General features: G+C 42.8%; 1 protein-coding gene across 1 annotated transcript in view; it reads left to right on the forward strand.

The window, feature by feature from the left end:
- PIGK (phosphatidylinositol glycan anchor biosynthesis class K) overlaps nucleotides 1–24,493 on the forward strand; it is a 577,610-nt gene that overhangs the window by 220,396 nt on the left and 332,721 nt on the right. The window contains exons 7-8 of the mRNA XM_069641674.1: nucleotides 12,171–12,288; nucleotides 21,372–21,482. Coding sequence (XP_069497775.1) covers nucleotides 12,171–12,288; nucleotides 21,372–21,482 — 229 coding nt within the window. The remainder of the gene's footprint in view (nucleotides 1–12,170; nucleotides 12,289–21,371; nucleotides 21,483–24,493) is intronic.

Below are 24,493 nucleotides of genomic sequence, written 5' to 3' on the forward strand. Positions count from 1 at the left end.
CTCTGCCTCTTCTTCTGACTCCCTTTCCCCCTGTCCTTCCCCATGTTGGCTGTCTGGTGTTGATGGTCGTATTATCCTCACCGGTTTGCCATTTAGATGGAATAGGAATGTTCCAGACTGACACTCTTGCTCTCGTCCCCTTGATATCTGCACAGGTGCTGGTGGTGTCTCCCCTACAACACTTTCTCCACCGATACTTGATCCTGCAATACTCGATGGTGGTGTGAGTCCACCAGTGGTCAATGGTGGCATTTCCCCCCCTTGCGACCTTTGGTTCCTGTCACACAATGCTCTTAACCTTGTTATCTCCATCTGTGCATGTGCGAGCTGTCTAAGTCCCCCGTTGGTCGTGTTATGCTTACCGGGGGTACGATAGTTGGTCCATCCATCCCTCCTGTCTCATAGGGGGGGCGGGGCGGTGGGAGATGCTCCTGCCATTGGTGTTGCAGTGGTGCATGCGGGAACATACAGGGGCTCGTTGTACCCCACTGTAGGCCTCGCCAGCAACCGGTACATTTTTTAGTCGACTCACTCTCTTTTGGTGGTGTTGAACACTCTCCCCCTACTCACTCCTCTCCTCCCTCCTGTATTTCTTCTTTGTTTCCTACCATGTCTTTACTCACCTCACTGCTAGGTGTTACCTCCTCGAACATGCGCCACAGATCTAGTACCTCCCTTTAGTTTTGCAACTGCTTGCAGTATATTTTGCTAGTAGGTGTGTCGATAGTGGCGTTTGTGTTACCTTGGCTCGTGTCTGGCACCCCTCCTTCTTTTTTTTTTTTTTTTTTGGTCCTCTTCTCCTTCCCCTCCCCGGGTCAAATGTACGTTCTCAATTTACTTTTTTCAATTCTGTTTACCCAAAGAAAATTTCAACAATTCTCCAATATATATATGAAAAAGCTCCTTTGATCCTGAATCACACATTTTTTCAGCACCCTTCCACATTAAACAATATATTTGTCAAATCACAAATGCACTGACATTTACTGACAAACAAACATGTAACAAAACACAACGTACATGTAACATGGACTGACTTTTCGTTGTTCGCCTTTTTGTTTTTATATTACTATCATCCCCTACTCCTGTTCTCTCACGCACTTCCAGTCTTTAAGCCCCCTCGGGCTACCTCTTCAAAAATTATCTTCACACGGAAACAGAAAAAATCCAAATTGTTACTCCGAGCCTGCTCAATATCTGAGACTCATACTTTTTTCTTCTTTTTTATCTCCACTTGTTCCCTGCACTGGACGAGACAATGCTATGCGGCGCCGCCTTCTACCCCGTTCGGGCTAGGCTTTCGTACTCCCCTTTTACTTCTCTTTACCATAAAAACCTAATGGCCATATAAAGGATAGATGAGAAAAAAGTTTCAGTAACTGTGACGTTCTGATGTAACTTATGTGGCGTTCTGATGTAACTTATATAGACACTTATCCCGAGTTGTGATGATATTGAGAACCAGGAAGTCCCTACTGTATGGCCTTTCCTCTAATGCCTGAAAATCTTTGTTGTTGATCGCCTAGGAGATGAGAGAGCGGGAGGACGGGAGCGAGACGGACGGTTTATCCTGGGCGTACTGAAGAGTGGAGAGGAGAGACCTGAAGAGGGGAGTCGGAAGCGGGCCTGTGCGGTATATGTGAGAAGACCCCAGAGTGTGAAGCTGGTCGTAGCGTGTTATCACCATTTTATTCAGGAGCGCTGTTCCCTGACAACCAAGGCCGTATGTAAACGAGAAAAGGGAAAGTGACAAGGTAAACATTCAGCCGAACCTGGTGCGACGTCAGTTGCGGCCGTCGGCTGTGTAATCGAGTCGGACGGAAACTACGCAGTCGGAGGTGAGTGAGCGAAAGAGAGAGAGAGAGAAAAGAAAACTCTACCGCTTTACTCAGAAGCAGATTGAGTACAGAAAAGGCGACCGTTGTCGCTCGAAAGACCATAAGGAAGTTAGCGCCGTTGCGCGAGACATTAGTATGATCAACCAAGTTGAAAGTATTTTATAAGTTTAAATACGCGCCGTTGCGCAATCAGCGTTTGGGAACTGTTAAGAAAAGAAAAGGTTTAAGTCTATACCAGCAATACAAGGTTTACTAGAAGAGTATACATTTAAAATATAAAGTGATTCGTTATGGAAGGGGGAAAGAATATTCCCATCTGAGAAACGCTGAGTAACAAAAGGAAGCTGAATCGCATTACAGTCAAAGGCGACATCAGAGCTCATGAACAAGAAGAGACGCATACAAATAAGAGTGTGAAGTTGAGAAAGAGAGAGAAAAGGAAAGATAAATAGTTAGAATCCAAGACAGAGAAAGGAGAGAAGAACAACGCAAAAGTAGAGATCCTAAAGAGAAAGAAGAAAAGGGAAACCTTGAGAAGGAGAATTATATGTTTGTGACTGAAGTTTGAAACTTTATAAAGAAGAAAACTATAGACTCTTACCTGATCTGCTGACAAAAACCTCCGTCCACATGAAGCTGGAAGTCATCAAGAGAAGTTGTATCCTTTTCAGTACCTAAAAGAAAGAAAGTAAATATTACATTAATAAAAGAATTGGATTCTCGTTGTAATCCAAACAACCTACGTATTGGCTCTGAGTATCATTCATGTATTAAAGGCCATTCTCACAATTGGTGTCAGAAGTGGGATAGGAGAACGCTATGGAGGACCTTATTAAAACCCTAAGTGAGGGACAACAATTATTACAACAAGCATTACAATTACAGACTCAGCAGGCCCAAGCAGACAGACTAGCATTTCAACAAGCCTTACAAATGCAGCAAGCACAACTGCTTGAGGTTACCACTGCCAGGAACAACGCTCCAGTACCTACCTCTGTGTTACAAAAATACTCAACAGGAGAAGACCCTGCACATTTTTTTGTGACTTTTGAAAGAGTTGCTCGAAATGCACAGTGGCCAGCCGAGAGATGTTGCCATTACATTGCCCCATTGATGACCGGGGAAATGCAGGCAGCTTATCAAACAGCCAATCCAACAGGAGACACCACGTATGGAGATATGAAGAAAGTAGTGTTAGAGAGGATGGGACACGATGAAGAAACGTATCGCCTCAAATTCAGAGACATCAAGTTGGGTGGAGAGGAAACTCCTAGGCAATTGTACTACCGAGTTAAAGAACTGGCAGAGAAATGGTTACAGCCCACTGTGTCCTCTCCAAATGAAATAACGGAGAAAGTGATATTAGAACAATTCATTGAGGCTCTTCCCGGACCTGTTCAGAGATGGGTTAAACAGCATCATAGACTATCTTTAAGGGAAGCAGTAGATGTGGCTTCGGCCTATCAAAAAGCTGGACAGGGTCGGATAATGACATATCCAACAGCTAACAAGTTACAACACCCTGTGAATAAAGCTATGCCTCAATCCAGATGGCCACATTCTATGTTGAAGAAACCTGAAGGAGAAGTTTTACGTGCCCGACCAAACAGTGAGGGCCCTAGCAATTATCGTCCTTTTACATCCACAGTTCGAGGGCCTCAATGTTTTGATTGCGGTGAATGGGGTCACCTTGCTAGGTTCTGTCCAAAGAAAACAAAAACGGAACCAATGGATGTCGGGGCCTTCGACTCCTTGAAAGAAAGTGCAAATTTGGAACATCTACCTGGAAAACAACCCCAATACCTGTATACTTGTGATGCAGAAGTGGATGGAAAGCTGACAACTGCATTGATCGACTCCGGGAGTCTACAGACCGCTATAACACAAGAGTTGGTAGGTGAAGCTTATCGTTCTTCTGGAGAAATTCCAATACGCTGTGTACATGGGGATGTAAAGTCTTACCCATCAAAGAATATCCAGATTAAGTTAGGCGGGGAGACCATGGGGGTGAAAGCAGCTGTTCTCCCCAATCTACCGAAGCCATTATTAGTCGGGTCCGACATACCTGAGTTGCCTAAATTAATACATGAAATTGAGAAGAGCTGGTGGGAAAGTGCCCCTTTCTTTGAAGAAGAAATCGACCCACCAACCAATAAAGCATTTAAGAGTAAGAAGTTAAAGAAACTTCAGAAAGAAGAATGGAATAGCAAGAATGTACTGCCCATAGCAGTGGACTGGAAGATAGAGGAAGATGGTGACAGTTTCAGGGCTGCTCGAGATCTAGACCCCTTACTTCAGTATGCCCGGGAACGAGCTTTGGAAGATCACAAAGGTCAAGGTCCACATTTTATCAAAGAGAAAGGGTTGTTATACCGAGTGAGTAAATCCCGGACTGGGGATGAGTTGAAGCAACTTGTAGTCCCTCAGAAATATTATCCAACAGTACTAGAAGTCGCTCACGTGCAAGTTGGGGAGGGACACCTCGGAACAGAGAAAACTACTAAGAAAATTTTGGACAGATTTTACTGGCCAGGGGTTTACCAACAAGTATTTAGATTTTGTCAAGCCTGTGAGGACTGTCAGAAGAAGAATAGAGCAAACATAAAGAAAGCTCCACTACAACCAATGCCCCTAGTACAAGAACCATTCAGCAGAATTGGTATCGATATTGTCGGACCTATTGATCCCACAAGAAGAGGTCATAAATACATCCTCGTTGTGGTAGACTATGCCACTCGCTACCCAGAAACTTTCCCCTTAAAGGCCACTAATATACAACAGATATGTGACGTACTAATTCCTTTTATAGGTCGAGTAGGGATTCCAAGAGAAATTGTTACAGACCGAGGAACCAACTTTATGTCCAGTGTGATGAAACAAGTCTGCAATACATTAAAGATAGAACATCTGAAGACCGCAGTATACCATCCACAAACGGATGGATTAGTAGAACGCTATAACCAGACTATCAAGCAGATGATTCGGAAAACAACCTCACCAGAAGACAAAGACTGGGACCGAATATTACCATGGATACTACTGACCCTCAGAAATACTCCACAATCTTCCACATGCTTTTCACCCTTCGAATTATTGTTTGGAAGACCCGTGAGGAGTTTGTTAGACGTGTTGAAAGAGAATTGGGAGGAACAACCAGAACAGGAGTTGTCCCTAACTGAATATGCCTCACAGCTGCAGGAACAAATAGAAAAACTAAGGATTGTAGCAAGAGACAATCTTCTCCAAGCTCAGTTGAACCAAGAGAAGTATTACAACCAGAAAGCCCAACTTCGTACCTTTTAAGAAAGGAGATCAGGTTCTAATCTTAATGCCCACATCAGACAACACGATGTTAGCCAGTTGGAAGGGACCGTTCGAGATCCAAGAGGTTTTGGGACCATTAACCTATCAAGTGAACTAACCCGGTAGTAGACTACTGTGTCAGACGTATCACGTGAATTTGCTTAAGAAGTGGATTCCACCAATACGGAACGTTGCTATGATCACTAACGATGTACCGTTAGAAGGAAATTTTCCCCAGATAAAAGAGAAAATAGGTGTCGAAGGGTTAAATATCAACATGGAGTTAACGACGCTGCAGAAATCTGAGTTGTCTCATCTTTTACAAGATTTTGATGACATATTCTCTTCCCTTCCAGGCAGAACTAGTCTAACCTACCATCGTATAGAAACTAAACCAGGGTCTATAGTAAGACTCAGACCCTATCGGATACCTGAGTCAAAAGTAAAAGCCATCAACCAGGAAGTGCGAGAGATGCTAGATTTAGGGATCATCGAACCATCATTTAGCGACTGGAGTTCCCCAGTAGTCCTGGTCCCGAAGCCAGATGGTAGTGTAAGATTCTGTATGGACTTTCGGAAATTGAATGAAATTTCTAAATTTGACGCCTATCCGATGCCACGCATCGACAATCTCTTGAATAACCTAGGGAAAGCCAAGTTCCTGACTACCATCGATCTGACCAAGGGCTATTGGCAGGTACCGTTATCAGCGGCCGACAAAGAGAAAACAGCCTTTGCTACTCCGACCGGACTTTACCAGTTTACGGTATTACCCTTTGGCCTACATGGCGCACCAGCAACCTTTCAAAGATTGATGAATCATTTGATAAAAGGACATGAAGGATATGTGGGTGCATATTTGGACGACATCATTATATATAGTAACACCTGGCAAGAACATATGATTCATCTAAGAAAGATGCTCGGAACACTGAAAGGTGCTGGTTTACATATAAATCCTAAGAAAACACATATGGCTGAGTTCCATACGAAGTATTTAGGGTATTATGTTGGACAAGGGATAATTAAACCCCAAGAGGAGAAAGTAAAGGCCATCAAAGAGCTGAAGTTCCCGGAAAATCTAAAACAAATACGGGCCTTCCTTGGTTTTGTGGGGTATTACAGAAGGTTTATTCCACACTTTTCTACTTTGACTACTCCACTAACAAATCTGTTGAGAAAACCCTCCTTACCAAAGAAGGAGTGGCAGAATACTGAAGCTATGGAAGCCTTTAATGCTTTAAAGGAAGCTCTTACCAGTAAGGCAATGTTACAATGTCCTGATTTTGAATCCCCATTTGTTCTTCAGACAGATGCTTCAGGAACGGGACTTGGGGCAGTCCTTCTCCAGAATCAAGGGAACGGCGAAAGACCTGTGCTGTTCATCAGTCGTAAATGATTACCTCACGAACTTAACTACCCAACAATAGAAAAGGAATGCTTAGCTGTTAAGTGGGCCATTGATGCTCTTAGATACTATCTGCTGGGACGTGAATTTACTCTAATAACGGATCATGCACCGTTGGTATGGTTAGCACGTAACAAGGACTCAAATCAAAGAGTACTAAGGTGGTTCCTTTCCCTCCAGCCCTTCTCTTTTAAAACTGTTCACCATCCTGGGAAGCTGATGTCACAAGCCGATTATTTATCCAGGGCACAAACCCTTCCCGAACGTAAGGGTTTAGTAGAGGGGGTGTGACGTTCTGATGTAACTTATGTGGCGTTCTGATGTAACTTATATAGACACTTATCCCGAGTTGTGATGATATTGAGAACCAGGAAGTCCCTACTGTATGGCCTTTCCTCTAATGCCTGAAAATCTTTGTTGTTGATCGCCTAGGAGATGAGAGAGCGGGAGGACGGGAGCGAGACGGACGGTTTATCCTGGGCGTACTGAAGAGTGGAGAGGAGAGACCTGAAGAGGGGAGTCGGAAGCGGGCCTGTGCGGTATATGTGAGAAGACCCCAGAGTGTGAAGCTGGTCGTAGCGTGTTATCACCATTTTATTCAGGAGCGCTGTTCCCTGACAACCAAGGCCGTATGTAAACGAGAAAAGGGAAAGTGACAAGGTAAACATTCAGCCGAACCTGGTGCGACGTCAGTTGCGGCCGTCGGCTGTGTAATCGAGTCGGACGGAAACTACGCAGTCGGAGGTGAGTGAGCGAAAGAGAGAGAGAAAAGAAAACTCTACCGCTTTACTGAGAAGCAGATTGAGTACAGAAAAGGCGACCGTTGTCGCTCGAAAGACCATAAGGAAGTTAGCGCCGTTGCGCTTTTGCTAGAGACATTAGTATGATCAACCAAGTTGAAAGTATTTTATAAGTTTAAATACGCGCCGTTGCGCAATCAGCGTTTGGGAACTGTTAAGAAAAGAAAAGGTTTAAGTCTATACCAGTGAAGAAAAAATTAGCATCCAGGCAATACAAGGTTTACTAGAAGAGTATACATTTAAAATATAAAGTGATTCGTTATGGAAGGGGGAAAGAATATTCCCATCTGAGAAACGCTGAGTAACAAAAGGAAGCTGAATCGCACTACAGTCAGAGGCGACATCAGAGCTCATGAACAAGAAGAGACGCATACAAATAAAAGAGTGTGAAGTTGAGAAAGAGAGAGAAAAGGAAAGATAAATAGTTAGAAACCAAGACAGAGAAAGGAGAGAAGAACAACGCAAAAGTAGAGATCCTAAAGAGAAAGAAGAAAAGGGAAACCTTGAGAAGGAGAATTATATGTTTGTGACTGAAGTTTGAAACTTTATAAAGAAGAAAACTATAGACTCTTACCTGATCTGCTGACAAAAACCTCCGTCCACATGAAGCTGGAAGTCATCAAGAGAAGTTGTATCCTTTTCAGTACCTAAAAGAAAGAAAGTAAATATTACATTAATAAAAGAATTGGATTCTCGTAATCCAAACAACCTACGTATTGGCTCTGAGTATCATTCATGTATTAAAGGCCATTCTCACAGTAACATTCACACAGACCCTGTACCTGGTCCCCCACTGTTTTGTACTTTTACCCCAAGCCGTTCCCTGGTTCCCCTCTACACCAATCTTTCTTCCCCCTGCAAAGTCTCGCAGCCAGTACTCACGTGTTCACTTGGGTGGTCCAAGAGCCACCGTTCACGCTCTATCTTCACGCTCTATCTTCACCACAATCTGGTCCGCACCCCACCCAAGCCGTGGCACGCCCTGGTGAGCAGTTTTTAGTTTGGTATTTGGCAAGTGGGAACCCTTGGAAATGCTCTTTTGTGCGCACAAACTGGTCGACCGTGGAGGCGATGGTTTTGAAGGGGGCGTCCCGGATATCACCGCACTGCACGGGGGCCTCAGGGCACCTTTCTAATCATGTCGCGGGGTTTCCAAAATGTAGGCCCACTCCCCGGCTTATATGCACAAAATATAAAGAAATAAGACAAACCCCCGTGGGGAATGAGATCAGGAGGACAGGCTGCAATTAGATACATATATATCATGTAATGTTGCTTCCGCTTGATTGGTCGTTCAGTTGGCGGGAGGGTTTGTCCCACGAGGTCCAGTTGCCTGTGTCTGGGCGGGGTGAGGGTCAGGTCACGATGCAGCAGGGCAGATCCTAACTAATCTAACATAACATATTATTTTAGACATGCACTAAATACCAGTTACTGAGGCTCCTTTGAGCTAATCATTATACTCTATAAATTCTAAGATTACAACATCATTATTTACTGGAGTATTAGGGGGGTTATCACAACTCGGGAAGGCTCGGTCCAGGTGGGATCATTGATCATAGGGTAGGTCTAAACGCATCAAAGAGACTAGGGACCATGCTGACATTTGTTAGTATTGAGGTGCAATATACTGTGACAGAGGTTGGCTTTTATTAGTCGTGGCACACTGGGGTGGGCATTGCACTGGGGTTACATGTCTGGCACATCAAGCGAATACCTATCGGGGCCATGGGGTTGCGTTGGCAGTAATGTTCCAGTGCTGAGGATGAGGGGGACATAGGCGGGTTTTGTGGAGATAGATGTGTTTGCAAGGCATGGTTCGAGCCAGTTCACGCGCAGGACAGTGATCTCAGAGGAAGGGTGAGCTATTACATTTATATTGTTGCAATTTCCTCCGGCTCAGGCGTGAGAACAGGGCTGCAGAGCCTTCAGAGACAGGGAGAAAAAGGTGGGGGACTTTTGAGAGCGCTCTGCGTGGCACTCCAGGGGGGAGAGAAGCTTTTTCGTAGCATTGCGGTGAGGCCTAATCCAAAGTTTGAATCAGAGGTGTCCAAGATGGATGCCGAGTGCCTCTACAACAGCCCCTACTGCCTCGTCATCAGCACAGGGACTGGTTATGTACACAGGGGCAGAAACGAGTCATCCCCCCACTGTTGGTTGAGCAAGTGGCATATACCCTACACTGAATGAGTGAGGGGGTGGCCCCGATTGGCCCTGCCACTCCCACACAGAAACTTTGGACGATAAAACGGGGAATTAATTGCAGAACAAAATTTGTCATTTATGGTATCATTTCTGTATGTAAAAAGGTTTACATTGGCAGTACTAAAAGGGAATTAAGAGTAAGAATACATGAACATCTCGCCAAAATTGGTAGTCAAGATCCATCGTTGCCATAAGCTGAACATTGGCAAACCTTCCACCAAATGCATAACAAATCTGAGATGAGATCTATAGGTCTCCAACTTGTCACTCTTAACAAAAGAGGAGGTGACAGGTTAAAAGCATTAAGATAGGCCGAAGCACGTGCCATCTCTTTCTTTAATACAACTATAACCGGTCTCAATAGCGATAATGAGATGGTGTCATTCCTGTAGGGGTAGTGAACCGTAGCCTTCTTATTAACACGCTTTTTATTCAAAACCGTGCAGGAATTCAACCTCCTGGCTGATTAATCACACACCAGGGTGTATACAACCATTATATTTTCTCATGTGGATTGAAGTCTTTCAATTTTTATATATGTCCTCATATGGATTGAACACTTTCAATTTTCATGCAGGGCCATGGAACGAGAGCTGTGGTGCAAACACAGCTCAACTGAACTTAATTTTCATATTGTAATGATGTAGGGTGCAAGCACCTTTGAGCACTAGATAATTACAGTTATAATAACCATACATGTCATGAGGACACATTCTGTTTACAGGCTTAGATTCATCTATTTAATTTAATTGAGGTTCGATACTTATTTATTTGCAATCAGTATATTTATTATTACAGAATTTTATTATTCAAATTGCCAATATACATGCGGTCGTGTGTGGAGAAATTCAGTTGGAGAGCTATGTGACAGTAGACCGCAATATAATATATTCTTGTACTGTAATTAATTGGTGTTCAGGCATCGTTGCCATTAGAAGTACGAGCGGCTTATCAGGATCAATTAGAGGACATCCAAACGCAAATGCGCGTATTGTTTAAAGAATTTTATTTCAGCACCGCAACAGTCACATTTTTTATGCTTCAGTTTGAGGTATTAGAGGTTGAATCTTGTAATGTAACTGTTGTTCGGAAAAAATAATATGAGTGATCATAAGATCAGAATGGCATAGTCACCATTTAGTAATGGCAGCCTTTTATTTCAGTAACTGGGTGCTTGGATGTATGTGTGCACCATGGTAACGCGTAACCACGTTGCCATGGTGACCATACAACAACCTAGTTTCTAAAATGGCGTCGGCTGACGGGAACTCGTGTTCAGTTGATGTGCGCGATCTTAAACAGAAGGGTAAGTTCACTTATTTTATTAGCAATCCTAGCCTGGATTCTATGCAGCAATTAGGTATGATTGTAGTAGCTAAACATAGCTTTGTATTATTGTTTTTTGACAGAGAATAGCGATCCGCAGTACATTTAAGTTTGAGATGTAAACACAGACTACATGTAGTGATTGTGCTTTATAATAGCATGCTGGCTGATTACTAGCTGTTCGAAGGTTCTTTACACCCTACCATGTTCCGGATGATTTATATATATGGACTTTCGTTTAACAACATATCCATTTTGAGAATAGCAAGTGGTTTCAACTTTGAGGATTCTATGGATTTTATAGAGTACATCAATATGGTATTTAGGTACATCTGTTAATATAGCAATATGCAAAACATTCTTATTACAGATTATTGGATTTGGGGATCTGCCCCCGGTATTACTTATCTGACAACAGTTGTATGGATTTCTCATGTTATTTTTGGTTAAGCAAACCTGTTGGTTCTTGTTATATACGTTAGGCTGTGCATAGATTTGAGAACTGTATACATCAACAATTGAACTATTTTTTTTTTTCTTTTTATGTTCTTTCTCCTGTGTTTCTCGTATTGTAATATTATTGGACTTGTTTTCTTGATCCCATCCAATCCTCCCCTTCGTCAACCATCATTTTTCTGTCTTCCATTTTATTGTTTGTACTGCTGCCTTAATTTGGGGTATGATGTTATAATGATTTTACAATCGATCATTATTTACATGAATTGTTTCATTTTTCTTTCTTCTATGTGTATCATGGATCACTTTGTTAATTTGTTAATTTAATATATTTTTGTGCATACTAATAGCCTAGATTTAAAAAAGGCTCAGACGAGCCGAAACACGTGTAATCATCATGAAGAGGGCATTTTTTGCTTGACCATTAAAACGAAGCATATATATATATACTTAATGGCGTTGAGTCCTGGAGTTCTCATTCATATATACTACTACTGTGTATACTGTCATTATTCACACCAACTGTCCCAGGCAACACTATTACATGTAGTGAAAGCGCAACAAAATTGGATTCTCAATTTACCTGTATTTATCTTCTCCTGGCCAGCTTCAGGACATTAGAATCCAACTTAGCAGCTCACTGCCCTATAACTTATCTCTTTCAACAGAATTCTTTTTAAAAAAATCATTTTTTAACATAACAAGGTGAAGCGGCAAGTGCTGGCAAAAAGCTGGTATCAAGATATTATCTTATAGTGTGATTGCCACTTTCTTTATTTGGGGTTATAATTCACATGAATATTAATTTGATGGTCATACTTTGCTGTATTTCAGATACAATGAATTATTGTTCATCATTGACACCTGCCAAGGAGCTTCTATGTATGAACGCTTCTATTCACCAAATCTCATGGCTCTTGCCAGTAGCCAAGTTGGAGAAGACTCCCTTTCGGTAAGTGTGTTTGGCAGCAGTTGTAACTACGGCTGATTATTATGCATGACCTGCTTGTCTTATTCACCTATAACTTGTAGTAGCTACAGTTCATAAACGTCTATAGCAGGTACAACTATGTGAAATGATTTGGTACTTTCTCTATGGAACCCTCATTGACCATCATGATTAGTCTTGTATTTCATGTTCTAATGTAGAGGATACATATCACTGCTCCATGATTAGTGTTTAGGTTAGAATGTCATCTCAGGGTTTTTGTGAGAGCCACTGAAGAGGAGGAAGAGAGGTGGGCAGCTTTTATTGTACTCGTCTGAGCCCTTACCAGTTTGGAGGAACACCATTTAACAATTAGTAACTTAAAATGTGATTGCTGAAACAAATTACCTGCCTATTCTTGTCTTTGCATTGTTTTAATGTAATTTTTAAGGTTCAACACATTTTTACCATTAAACAATCAAAAAAAAGAAATTCTCAGTCTGATCTCATGACCACAAACTAGGTACTTTTGATTCTTCACTGCCACAGTGTCACAATACTGTAATGTGTTTCAGTATCTGTCTCGTTCCCTTCTGGCAGTGCCATTCTTGATATCCACCAGAGTAGAATGTTATATGGTTCACTGAGCACATATTCTGAACTTTTGTATCACCGTCAAAGGTTAGGATTACTCCCACTAAGTATCTTATTTTGTCTCCCCTCAGGTGCTCCACTCTGTTTTTGAATGAGGTTCTTAGCGTTCTTTGAGATTAAAGATCCTTTCAAATGTTTAAGGTGAAGCTGACAAATAATCTCACTAGATCCTTCCCTAGGGCTGAGAAAATGCACTTTGCGTTTGTCCCCTTTATGCCCCAAGAATTGCATTGTCTCATTAAGACCTACAAATCCAAATAATATTGTGTGAAATTGCAGTAGGTAAGGGTCCAATAAATTGAAAATGTTGGAAAATGTGGGCACTGTCACAACAAAATGTAGTGACCTTAATAGAGCCTAATGATGCAAATGGGTTCAATAAGGAGGTGATAATGCTATCAAGCTATGAACAGCACGAGAAAGCATGGTAAACGATTCAAAAGGCAGAGGGATGCAGTTTGCTAAAGGGCTAAGGATGACGTTCAAGACATTGCCTAGGGCCAATGTATCTTAAATGCTGTTAAATGAGTGAAGCGAATGGTTGGGAGGAAACTCAGTGCAAAAGGAACATGGGGAAAAATTAGAATCCTGGGTAAGTTGGGTAGGGGCTTGGTGCAGTTATTACAATTGGCATTTGTGCCAGACACATCTGTCTGGAGACTGGCCTGGTTGCACAATGCTAGTTTCCAACCCTGTTTTTTGAAAGGGCATTCGTAGCAGCATCAAGCTGTTTGGTAAAAGAGACATTCAAGGAGGAAACGTACACAAAGCTCCCAAACATCTCAGTGAGGAGCATAAGGAAGGACAAGCCTTTGAGGGATATGGTTGTAAGGAAGCAAGCTTTCAGAAAATAAGAGGTAAATTACTAAGATGGATAACCTAATAGAAGGTAAAGGGGAAGACGTTTTGTTTGGAACTGAAAAGGTAGAGACATATACCATGCTAGTAAGTTATTTACCCCCTACTTTAATTGGGAGGAGGAATGAAATATGCCTTCTCACAAAAGTAAGCAGATGTTAAATTGGAAGTTACGTAACAGAAATGAAAACAAGGAAATACAAAAACAGTGGAAAGCAACTTAAAAAGGAGGTTCGCACCTCCCTTGCTCGGTAACTATTCACAAGCAAATAGAAGGGGGAGGGAAAAGAGGTATACATCTTAATGATGGCAGCATTAGAGGCTGTGAAGTGAAAACGAGTCACTCCTCAGCAAGCCCATACTGAAGGGGATCAAATTCCCTAAAGAATGCCTTGGGAAGAATTCCAACAGCTACCATGGTGACAGGCAAGCCTTAGCTTCAGCCAATTGTTAGGCAGAATTTGTATGCAGTAGCCTCTGGGACCACTACACACAACTATGACTACAGGTGTAAGCAAACCAACCTTTGCTATAAGTCTGTACTACACGGTTTTGGTAGTGGAGCTGAGCAGCCAGGCTTATCTCAAGAGGGGAATGTGAGCAGTAATGATGTTACACAGAGGTCTACAATCAGAGGTATTCAAATAAACTCTTACTCTCAAGGTTTCTTTGATAAATAATTATTAATTTATTCATCTGTCATTCATAAGAAGGAGGCAATTATATAACACACAAATATACTTCAATACTATTTCAGAATACTTTTCAAGAGGAGTAAAAGGCAAAGATTATTAGAACATGAAAGGTTACAATTATTCTTAGATAGTGCAAATACTTGGAGTTTACCAGAAGAGTCAATTCAATTCAATAGTCTAGGCCAAAGTCAATGGGCTAACGTCTTGGATAGGAAAAAGCGGTTTTGTTAAGTAAACAGTAAAGTCTATGCACTAGTTCTCAGAAGTAGTTTGTAAAAAGAAGAAACATATGTTGGGTGACGAGCTGATGAGGCCTGCAAGTTGCAAAAGTTCAGAACACTTTCACCGCGAGAGGCAAGTACTCTGTCTCGATTCACAGTACCTTTCAATGAAGAAAAAGATGCAGCTGGTGACTTCTGTTCCTGGCAGTTCCTGCAGATCTCGCTGTTCCTGGGCCTCAGTCGTGGGGACAAGAGGGAAGATGTCGGGTGACTTCTGCACTGCACTGGTTCTGGTCAAAAAGCTCACAACTGGCAAACCTCAATTCCAGTGGCTGCAAGTACTGCACACAAGCTGGTGTCCCTCTCTCTGGTTATACGGTTTTCTGCAGCACTCTGAGGAAAATGCAACCAGCTCCGATATGTGTGTCCTGGTGGCTTACTGTTAAGTTGATTGGTCCCACCAACTCAAAGGGAGATGTTGTCCTTGCCGGGCTTCTCTGTTGAGGTGAACTTTGCGTTTCAGACCTGCAGTAGGGCTTCACCGGGCAAACCAACGTTGCAGCAGCTGTCCTCTTCAAGCTCGTTTACGGTTCTTTCGTTGCAGTGGTTGACGCTGCCTTCCAAGCCAAGAGGCCCACCTTTTATTTAGTTCTCTCTCGTTCATTCCAGCCTAGCTGTCACTCACCCAGCAGGGTGGCTGTCCTTTACGGACAGCCAGTCAATCACCACAGAGTGCATTTGGGTATTCTAGGATACTAAGAACAGGGAGTTTGGGGCACCTCCCTTACTTCCTGCCCACCCCAGACACTCGGGCGCCAGAGGCAGTCTTCACTCCTGAAGCCCACCAAAGGCGAATGAACAAAGAGACCAAACCTGGTTTGACTCACAGAGACTAACTTTCTAGCAACTCTGGACTGGAGGGTGCATACTTTCACATCCCATTCACCAGAAACCTGCGTTATGTGGTCCAGGGGCACCACTATCAGTTCAAGGCCGTGCCTTTTGGCCTAAAATCAGATCCAAGGGTGTTCACAAAGTGCTTGGCCTCAGTTGTGGCACATCTATGCTGCAGGGGCATCCACGTGTACCCTTATCTGGACGTCTGGCTCCTTCGATCCCGGTCGCACCTCCTGATGACCCAGCACACGACAGAGACATTCACCTTCTGACGGCGTGGTGCCATTGCAGACCGTCTGTTCCTGGGTGCTAGCCTCAACATGGTCGTATGCCTGGCAACCCCCTAGGAGGAGAGGGTGAAGTCCATCCCAGGGAAGGTTCAGCAGCTGTCAGCAGTGTCCGTCGCAACGGTATGTTCCATCAAGTCACTGTTTGGCATGATGTCTGATTGCATCCATCTCGCCCCATTTTGCAGGCTTCAAATTAGGCTTCTCTAATACTTTCTCAATGCCAGATGGCTACAGGTCACGGGCGCGTGGACGGACAAGATCGCCCTCAATCAGGAGTTCTGGCAAGCTCTACGATGGTGCGGGATGCACCCACACCTCACTCAAGGAGCTCCCTTTCAAACACCTCCCCCCTTACCAGGCTATGGTCACCATAGATGCCTCCCTGGAAGATTGGGGGACCCACACAAGACAATCTCACGCCAGAGGCCTCTGGCTCCCAGAGGAGAAGGACCTGCACATAAATGTCCTGGATTTCTGAGCAGTCTACAGAGCCCTCAACTTGGTTCAACCTCAGCTGCAGGTGAAGGTGGTGCATATCTTCATGGACAGTACCACCACCATGTGTAACATCCGGAGAAAAGGCGGGACACTCTCTTGAAGCCCAGTCTCTGTGTCACTGGGCCATGCTTTAGGACAGGTTTCTTGTTCCCCATCATCTGCGGACACCAAGAACACCATCATGGACGCGCTCAGCAGGGAGCTGCGGTCCTGACACGAGTGGGAACTTCAGCTGGCCACAAGTATTTTGTCTCTTCAGCAAGTGGGGTCAGCGCCAGATGGACCTCTTTGCAACAACGTCCAATTCCACGTGCCAGAGGTTTGCCAGAAGATATCCTCAGTCGAGGAGCCTGGGGCAGTGTAACGCTCACCTGGTATCCACAGGGACGTCACTCGGCCTGTTCTGACCTCTTACGACCTCGAACCCTTCCCTCGAGTCTACTCGACTGGAGACTGGGCCTGAAATACAGGATTGGTAGAGTTTAACTCCCTATTGTCTCTGTGTGCTTGCAGTTAGTTTGTCCCATATAATTCTTCTTTCAGGTACTATGACCTTTAATTTCTGTACTATACGTGCCGGTAATGCTAACGACGATGGTTTTTCACCTGCTGATCTGTCTGTATCTTCTTAGATTAAATGTTCCCAAGTCGCACCCAAACTTTCATGATCATCTACATTCCTAATTTGCTTCCATATGTCTGCTGGGAGAATTACAGGGAATAATAGGTCAATATCGCTCATATTAAAAATGGACGACTTCAAATATGATTCTGCCGGATTCTTTCTTATATCAGGGATTGTTTGTTTTTTATTATTCACCTCTTGTCTAGAAAAAGGGACATGTACATATTGTGCTGTGTAATGTGTTGCTGTTACTTGTGCTGGAGCTCCATCAACACCAGGAATTTCTGTTTTCGGCACAAAAGTGGGAGGGACTTCTCTCATCGGAAATATCGCACTGGCTCTCTCTCCTTTCTCTCTCTTATTAAGCACTATAGCTAGATCAAGGGATAGAGCAGTCTTTCCAGTTTTGGATAATTACTGTCATTAATTCAGAGGGACAGCAGTCATTTCTCTCAACATCTTTATCTTGCAAATATTCAACCATTACTTGCAATACTTTTCTTTGCACATCTATCGTATACAGTTCAAACGTATCATACACCTCCATTATAGGAATACTAGCATCCATAATCCATCTAAGCGCTTCTCGCGTACATATTTTCATTTCTTCGCTAACCGGTTTTGATGCCGGGAAAAATCGCTGTTGTACATATGTTGCCGACCCTTGTCTCCCTCTTTTTACCTCTTTGTACCGAAACCCAGGAGCAGAAATCATAGCTGAATATAATTCATCAAGTTCATCTTTAAACTCAAATAACCTGTCCACATGCTCCTTCATTTATGACTCACTTTCCCTTAATCGTGAGAAGGCATTCAAATCCCGCAACTTCTGCGGTGTGACCATACCAGTTAATTGCTTCCACCTTTCCATAAGATACTCTCCCATGCATTCCAACAGTACCTGTTTTTCGCTGAGCTTCTTATAATCATACATTGAACCCAGCGTCGATCCCTCGTCATTGCCTTCAATGTACATTTCTGCCTGTTCTTTCAGTTCTCTCTTCCTCTCCCTACTAACCCTACTAGGGGTTATTCTAAGGCTCCCCCTCTGGGCAGGCCCCGCCTCTCCAGTGCTGCCTTCTCTGATGGCAGCTGATTCAAGCTCGGTAGGTGGAGGGGGAAATGGGATCACGTGTTCAGGAGGGGCTGGCGCAGATGGAACTGGAAGAATGGGTGGCAACATGGGCTACGGTTTAGCAATGGGCGCTGATGCGATTGTGTCAATTTTACTTTTGGGGCGTTCTTGCCTTTTTTCATTTAAAATCTTATTGATTAGTTCATCTGATGCATGCAACTCTTGTTGAGGATATATTTTTTCTATGCCTAATTGAAGACTCCTATCTGCCCTTCTGATATCCTCATCCCATTGTTTTTCTTCCTGTTGTAGCGCTCTGCCTGCATTAGATTTGTGCCTACGCGCATGTTTCTCTCTACTTCTTAAATGGAGGTTAGCTTCCTTCCTCCAGTCTCTGATGACACCAAATGTTGCAGGGCGTGCTTTCTTACGCAGCAATATTGATTCCAAATGCTCTATTCGCGGCATCTGAAAACTACCATCCTTTGGCCATTGCAAATCTTCTACGTGTTTGGTTTGCCTATGCCAAATTTCACAAAACAATTTTGCCCCTATTCCATACTTCACATACATCTCAAATGCTGGCGTTCCTACGGGTGGCGCAGCCTGGCCGGTTTCCAAAGATTGTCTACTGCAGTGGAAAAATCCCACTAGACAGGAAGACCGTTTCCCAGACATGTTTGATCTTATTCGTACCTTACCCTGGGCGTTTGATCTTGCAAGAGCAACTCTTAACCAATATCATGGCTGTTTAAGAATCAGGGCACGACTCACCTGATCAATCAGCTCGTCTCTCAAGACGCAATTCATTCGTATACAGACGCAACCAAGGATCATTGTGACTGCATATCTGGCTCAATCTGCCTCATTTCGGACCCTCGCCTTCTTGCTCTCTGGGTGCCAGAGGTGCCGGCGCAAGTCTGCAAAGGAGTCTCATCACTTTTACAGGGGCGCCCCGAACAGCTCTTCTGCTCTATCATGCACTGGCATCGTCTGGCCAACAAACCTCTTCCAGGCCGGCCTAGACCCCATTACACCAGAGCCATCGCAGCAATGACGGCCTTTCTCTCTGGTGTTCCCCTGCTTGACATCTGCAGAGCTGCTATGTGGATGTACACCCACACCTTAACAAGATTCTACTGCGTTGACAGGGATTCTAGGGCTAAGCAACCTGTTTGCTTGAGGTAGTTTGTTCCAGGGGTAAGTGTGTTGCTTCTGTTGAGCCTTGCCACCTCCCGTGGTTGCATATATGCACTTGTAGGTGGACATCAGTGTCCTGAAATTAGTAAGCCCGGACCCATGGAGAGGAAAGGCAGAGAACTGTGTCGCAGCAAGAATTATCTGAGATTGTGGCAAAGAATGTTGGTTGTCTATTCTCAAAGGCAGTAATCGTGTGGAGCTGAATCATCCCATGTGAAGGTGCAAAGAAAATACACCAAGCGTGATAAGTTTTATTCCTTTAAGACATTTAAATGCTACAAAATGGACCAAATCGTGGTCTCCTGTCATGTAAGCCAAGGATGGAAATAGAGTTGATCTTGAAGTCCTAGTACACCTATAGTGCATGGTCGCTTTCCCATATATTCTCAGAGACCAGGATACTCAGCAAGGCCAAGTTCAAAGACAATCTTCATGGCAGAAGGCATGGGTGATGAGAGATGATGGGCTAATTGGGTCAGGAGGTAAAGTCATGTCCACCTCCTGGCACCTGGGTCTGAGCTTAAGTGCTGCTAAGTGAACCGAATTTTCCAGACATGGCACGAGCGTGCCAACCAATTACAGAGGGCCGTATAACAAAGGGCCTTATATTTTGAAGACCAATGACATACTGTGTACTTAATAGTGTTGAAGATCACATGTTTTAGAGGCAGGCATAAGTTGTCCACCTGACAGTAGCTATCCAATCACAATCCCACCACTTATTGAAAGTATGCTTAGCTGTTTCCCTTGACCATATCACAATCCTATCACAATCCCTCGTAGGTTTTTCTCATTTGCCACGCAGAATGACTTCATGTCTGACATATTTTTTGTATAAAGGTTGTTTTTGTGTGAAATATATTGTGAGCTTGAGAGAACATCTGTTGATGTCTGTTGTTACTCCCTGTTTTAGATCATTGTTAATAAAACAGCAACCTTTGCCATCTTCCTGAATTGGTTTGATTATTTGGTGTCAGTTATTCTGCATTGCCATCCATTGCGTGCACACTATCCAAAGAGCTCTACGCTCATACTTCTGTGTATACGCAATCATGATCATGTGAATCCAGGCCAGACCCCATGCTGGAAAAGGAACACCTTACTTACCTGTAACTCCTGTTCTACAGCATGGATTCACATGTAAACCCTCCCTCCTTCCCATCATATTGGTTCATGCTGCCACTTAATGTGCTCTACCAAATCTGAATATGACCACTAGGGGTGGAGTTTAGGAGGACTACTATCATTGGCTTGGGGCAGTATGACCCAAAGGACAGTGATTGGTTAAGAGAGGAGAACTGCAGTTTTCAGTCTAAAGCAAAACTGAATTCTTTTTTTTTTACTGAGGATTCCCAGCTTGATTACGGGGAATATTCGTGAGCATGTGAATCCGTGCCACACCCATGCTGGGTATGTAACTTGTTCCTCACTATACCTTACCAAACAATAAAAGTATAAGAAAAGGAAGATTTAGAAAAGGGTGCACTGAAAGTAGAGACTGAGACTCACCTGAACAAAATAGCAAAATAATTCACCACAGATAGGAAGCACAGGAGAGGGTGCATGTACCTAAATTGAAAACAAAAAAAACGATCTGGTAAGCAAACTGAGACAAAGCAGAACATAACAGAAGAAGCAGGAGAAAATAAATGGAGACAAAACTAGAAAGAGCCCGGCTCCAAAATGAAATTCGGATCCATTCCTGCAAAATGACTAATGGCTATTAATTTCATAATATTATGCAGCGACGAAATTCAGAAAATAGTGACAGTAGGACGTTGAATTTACTTCAACATTTAGGCTTGATGAAAGTTTAGTATATGTTTTGTATTTCCAGATGACCCAGTTGTTATAACATCTAAATGTTAACTTGAAATAGCCTAAGACCCACTTCACTCTGTGAAACTCTTCTTCCATTTCATACCAAAATCCTTCTGGAGAAAGTTTGGAAAGTCTTTGAATTTACTGTACGCACTTGCAAATATTGTGAGCACCAATTTTTATGGGGGTTCATTTAATTTCTTTTGTATGGTTGGTTTTGGTTTATGCATTCAACATTTTCTTTAATGTAATTGCTAAACCCTTTATATTTAGCATCAGCCTGACCTTGGAATTGGTGTACACCTCATGGATAGATACACGTTTTACGTCCTGGAATTTTTAGAAGAGATCAACCCTGCTAGCCAGGCGAATATGAATGACCTGGTAAGACAGAATTTTTCTTCTGTAAGCTTTTCTCGTCCGTTATATGGACATGAATCAGTTTTTGAGAATATTTTTGCTTGATTGACTACATTTTTCTTAACAAAGTATTAATGTGCAATTGAAACAGTTATGATGCTTAGAGACCTTTTTATTGTACTTCTATATTTTCCTTTGAAAATACCTGCCAAAGATAAGCATGCATGATGTTTTTACATATCTAACTAAATTCATTCTATTAAAATCCTATCAGATGATGTTTAATGTATGTTCATTATGCTTGTAGTGTTCTAGATTCTGGCAAAGGTTGTTCTTCGTAACCAATGCAATGTTTGTACACTACTGAGACGTCATATATGTTTGCAAAATAAGTACCTCTTAGTGTGTTTTGTATTATGAATAATTTGTAGTGTAAAAGGTTGACAATGTTTTTCAAATGCACTAATATAAAAGAAAAATATATACCTCTTTATCAATACCAATCGTGCATGGTTTTGGATCTGATGTACTGTTTCTCTGAAGTGTTGCCCACAGCACATACACTCTTCTTTCTTTCCACTTCTATTTCTGACGAGGACTATTAGAATTATTTTCAAAATCAATAAAAAAAATGCATCTTAATTGTTTGCTCACTCTTATCTCCCAGTCAATGCATATACAGGGTCCAAGATGCGCAATGCACAACGAGCTCAAAGTTGTGTCATTCTGGTATGCTTTGGTGAACTATTGTAAAGGTTTTATAATGGATTGTTTTATTTAACAATCTTTATTACACGCAGATATGTTATGGCTGCATGCCTAGGGCTGTGTATAATTATGTTTGGACTCAGTTAACTGTTTATCCCTCTCATACTTTTCAAAATGCCTGGTTCACATTCTACAGAAAACATGCATTGAACTAACTAACTTTTAGTGGGGAAATGTTAGCCCTTTGAAAAGATTCTTAAGGGAGGATTTGTTTTCTAATCTGAGGTATCTAATTTCTTTCTGTTTGATATTGCCATTTGTGTGTTGTGCACGTTTGCCTCTTTTGTGAAAATCTGTTTAATTAAGTTTCATGGATTGTACAGCATCTAAATTCAAACCTCCAAATATCCCACTGACCATAAGGAACAATTGCTGGATTAAGTTGAGAATTTTGTAGGCAAAAATGTTCTCCATTTTAGAAAATATGGAGGAGGTTGGAAAACTAAAGCAAGCTAAGACAAAGAAGGAATATATAGCTTGACATAATATCATGGTTTTGGACTCCCTCCAATCACACCCTTATTCTCTTCATAGGAACCATTCCACCTCGTAGCTCTGGTTCCGTTCCCACCTTCAACGAAACTTGGTCCAACTACTTCTAAGCCCACCCCCTTAAGGAAATTACCATCATCTCATCGTTCTTCTTGCTGGCATGCCAGCTCACCTGTTTACCCTAAAGATCTATAGGTTCTTCACTTTAGCACAGTCCCAAAAGAAGATGTACATCTTATCCTTAATAGTAACCTTAAGTTTTGCCCAAAAGAGAATATCAGCCATAGCCCCCAATTTCTCAATCTTTTTCCTAATAGTAGCAAAGTCCCTCTGTCTACCCTCCGTAGACTGACTCGCATCCTGGAACGCCTGTTTTCCCATCTGAAACTGACTTTGAGGGTCCCACCCTGAAACTCTGCTTTATTCACAAAGGATGTGGCATCGGGTCCAAGATCTAGCATCAGAGTTCTGTGAATCCCACAGGGAAGTGACAAAATCATACATTTCTTTTTCCCCTTGCCTTCTTTTTTGCTGTGACCTTCCAACCTGGCCATTCAAGATAGAAAATCTGCTTAACCCTCAGTTACTTATCTAGAAGTCCTCTTTATCTATCCAGGGCACAATCCAGCAGTCAAATCAGTGCGAGTAATACTCATAAGGTATTGTCGCCTGATGGCATGCTGCAGTCCTAGAGCAGGAGCCAGGAGATACAGGACCAAAACATATCCGGCCTTCTGGGAGGGTCACTGCTGTACAATCCCAGAGCATGTGATCCCCTGCACTGTCGCAGAAGCTCTCAAAGACATCCTCAATTCTCAGTCAGGCAGAAACTGGAGATCAAGCCTTCATTTGGAATATGCAGGATGAACAAGAGCCTCCAATGCTGGTGCAGTTGAAGTGTTAGTTCATAACCTTTTATTGCCATGCACAGAGATGCTAAATGAGCCATTTTTTCCTCATGGATAGTCTCATAAATGTTGTCCCTTCAGATAGAGGCAGTTAAGACCTGGAGAGTCACTAGCAACCCATTTTTGATCGGGTGCTGGAAGCCTTCACATCACAGTTGAGACATGTGATAAAATGACTTTTGCCCTATAGGAGCAAGAGGTTGAATAGCGGCTAAAGCGCATACTCCACCCTCAAACTGCTGCAAACCAAGAGATCCCAGTTATAAAGGTAACACAGGCACTGCTAAGTGATATATCTCCTTCGCCTTTTGTGATAACGTGGGCTGAGGGAAGGTTATATACTTTAGAGGGGTCTACATGTGATTCAGTAGCAACCCAAACATCAATACCCCAAAATAAAGGGAACGTCCAATCAAGGCACTATAAAAATATATATTTTTTAATTCAACCATCTGCAAAAATATCAAAATTGAAAAACACCTCATAAAACCCACCCCTGAGGAAAACGCACAGAATATGTAGTTAGAACTCTCCTGGAGGAACAGGGATTGATGATATATTCGGTTGTGGACATGTTGATTACAAACTTGGTTAAGGTTCCAGACGAGAATGGCATACTCCTGTGGGGTGATCTCAATGCAAGATGTGGTGACCACTTAAATTCTGTACTGTAATTCCGGACAGCAACATGGTATTGAAAGATTTCAGTGCCAGGGGTATAAAGTGGCTGCGCCTTTTTGTGGGAGGTGGTGATCCTAAATGGGAGAACTAAAGGGGATATTCTGGCAGAGCCCACCTGGTCTGCTGGAACAAGGAGAGCAACTCTGGAGTATGTGTGTTGTAATAATATACTGACAGAAAGGATTA

The sequence above is a fragment of the Ambystoma mexicanum genome, chromosome 1q (genome assembly GCF_040938575.1).
Source record: "Ambystoma mexicanum isolate Mex_15411 chromosome 1q, UKY_AmexF1_1, whole genome shotgun sequence".
In the NCBI taxonomy this organism is placed as follows: Eukaryota; Metazoa; Chordata; class Amphibia; order Caudata; family Ambystomatidae; genus Ambystoma; species Ambystoma mexicanum.